At 34.0% G+C, this 1,543-nt stretch overlaps 1 protein-coding gene across 2 annotated transcripts in view; it reads left to right on the plus strand.

Annotated features, from left to right (window-relative positions):
- The window catches only part of LOC106940780 (ceramide kinase-like), a 17,873-nt gene that overhangs the window by 10,132 nt on the left and 6,198 nt on the right, over window positions 1-1,543 (plus strand). For both annotated transcript variants that reach the window (XM_015023610.1, XM_015023609.1), the window contains exon 5: window positions 1,011-1,090. In XM_015023610.1, coding sequence (XP_014879096.1) covers window positions 1,011-1,090 — 80 coding nt within the window. The remainder of the gene's footprint in view (window positions 1-1,010; window positions 1,091-1,543) is intronic.

Below are 1,543 nucleotides of genomic sequence, written 5' to 3' on the forward strand. Positions count from 1 at the left end.
AAAGGTCTTGAAACAATATTGTTGTTTATTGCAAGAATTTTTCAGACAATTAATCGCTCAGCAAAATTTGTTATCGTGACAGGCCTAATCTAGGGTACAGAGAGCCACAATAGAGAGAAACAAACGGTGGTAAAAATTTGCATTGTTGATATTAGGACTAGACAAGCTAATAAAAAATAAGTGGTTTTTAGTAAGCTTTTGATGATAATTAATCTGAAAGATGTTTTTTTTATACACACAGTTAAGGAATTTGTTGTATGAATACAATTCTTATTCGCCATCTTTAAAGACAATGTAGCCTTTGCAAATGTCAGAGGTCACTACAATATGCACTGTTAAATAGAAACAGATCTATAGCATGTGAGTACATTGTACTTTGTTTTACTCTGAGACATTCTGAAATGTCTCAGTCTGGACATTTCAAAAATGTCCAGACTGAGACACTCCCACATCTGCCAGTTTAGCAATCAAAGCGCAAACATGGTTATGAACACTGTAAATGTATAAACTATCTAATAAATAAATAAGTACCCAAATGAGCCACATGAACACATAGATAGTTTTGTCATTAAGAGTGAACATTAACAAAACCTTTGGTCTTCTCCCGCAGTTGTATTTTTAGCAGACTTGGACATATTGTGTTTAAAAAAAAAAAACAATTGAATTTGAAATAATTAAATTGAATAAAATAGCATCTTACTTTGGGCTGCATACCTAAACTAGTTCCTGTCAGAGGTGATCTGTACACAATGTTTAATTCAGATTAAACTAACAGGTTTGCCTGATCAGGTCATGGTTCTAGAGGTTCATCTTGAACAAGAATAGAGCACTTATAAGCTTGAAAAGTCTCTGTGGCCTGTTAGATTTCTAACTGTTGAGTTTAAGCTAAATAATGATTACTAAGCAGCAGTGAAACTGATAAACAATTCTGTATCAACAATGAAGTATCATAAACTCAGGGAATTTGAATGTGTAATGCTAATCCAGTTTCTGTGTCTTTAACTCTGCAGCTGTGCAGTTTGTCAGCACAACGGACAGATACAGTCAGAGAGAGCTGAGAAGTATAAGACAAATGAAGACTCAGAATGTGGTAAGTCCTGCAGACGGCCACTGACTGGACTGATCAACCCTGAATCAGTCCAGTCAGGATTGAAAGCATAACTCACATTTTGAGAGGCATCATCTACTTACAAAGTCCAATATAAAAACACTAGTGTGCAATAATTACATTTTTCTGATTGTTTTATTATAATTTTTGTAGTTCATTATTGCAACCCAGAAAAGGAATTGGAACAAACTTAGAATCCAAAAGAAATTCTTCCAGAACAGGAACCCTTAGTTTTATATTATTACTTAGAAATTGTGGAGTACTCATTAGTTTTACAAATTTAGAGCACACTTAGAAAGTCCAGAGAATACTTACTTATACTTATCTAGCAACCCTGATCTAGTTTATCTTCTAGATAAACTAGATTAGGGCTGAAACGATTCCTCGAATGATTCGAGTACCTCGATTACTAAAATTCCTCGAGGAAAATTTACC

Source organism: Poecilia latipinna, unplaced genomic scaffold (assembly GCF_001443285.1).
Source record: "Poecilia latipinna isolate Pla-1442-1.1 unplaced genomic scaffold, P_latipinna-1.0 Scaffold3358, whole genome shotgun sequence".
Lineage (NCBI taxonomy): Eukaryota > Metazoa > Chordata > Actinopteri > Cyprinodontiformes > Poeciliidae > Poecilia > Poecilia latipinna.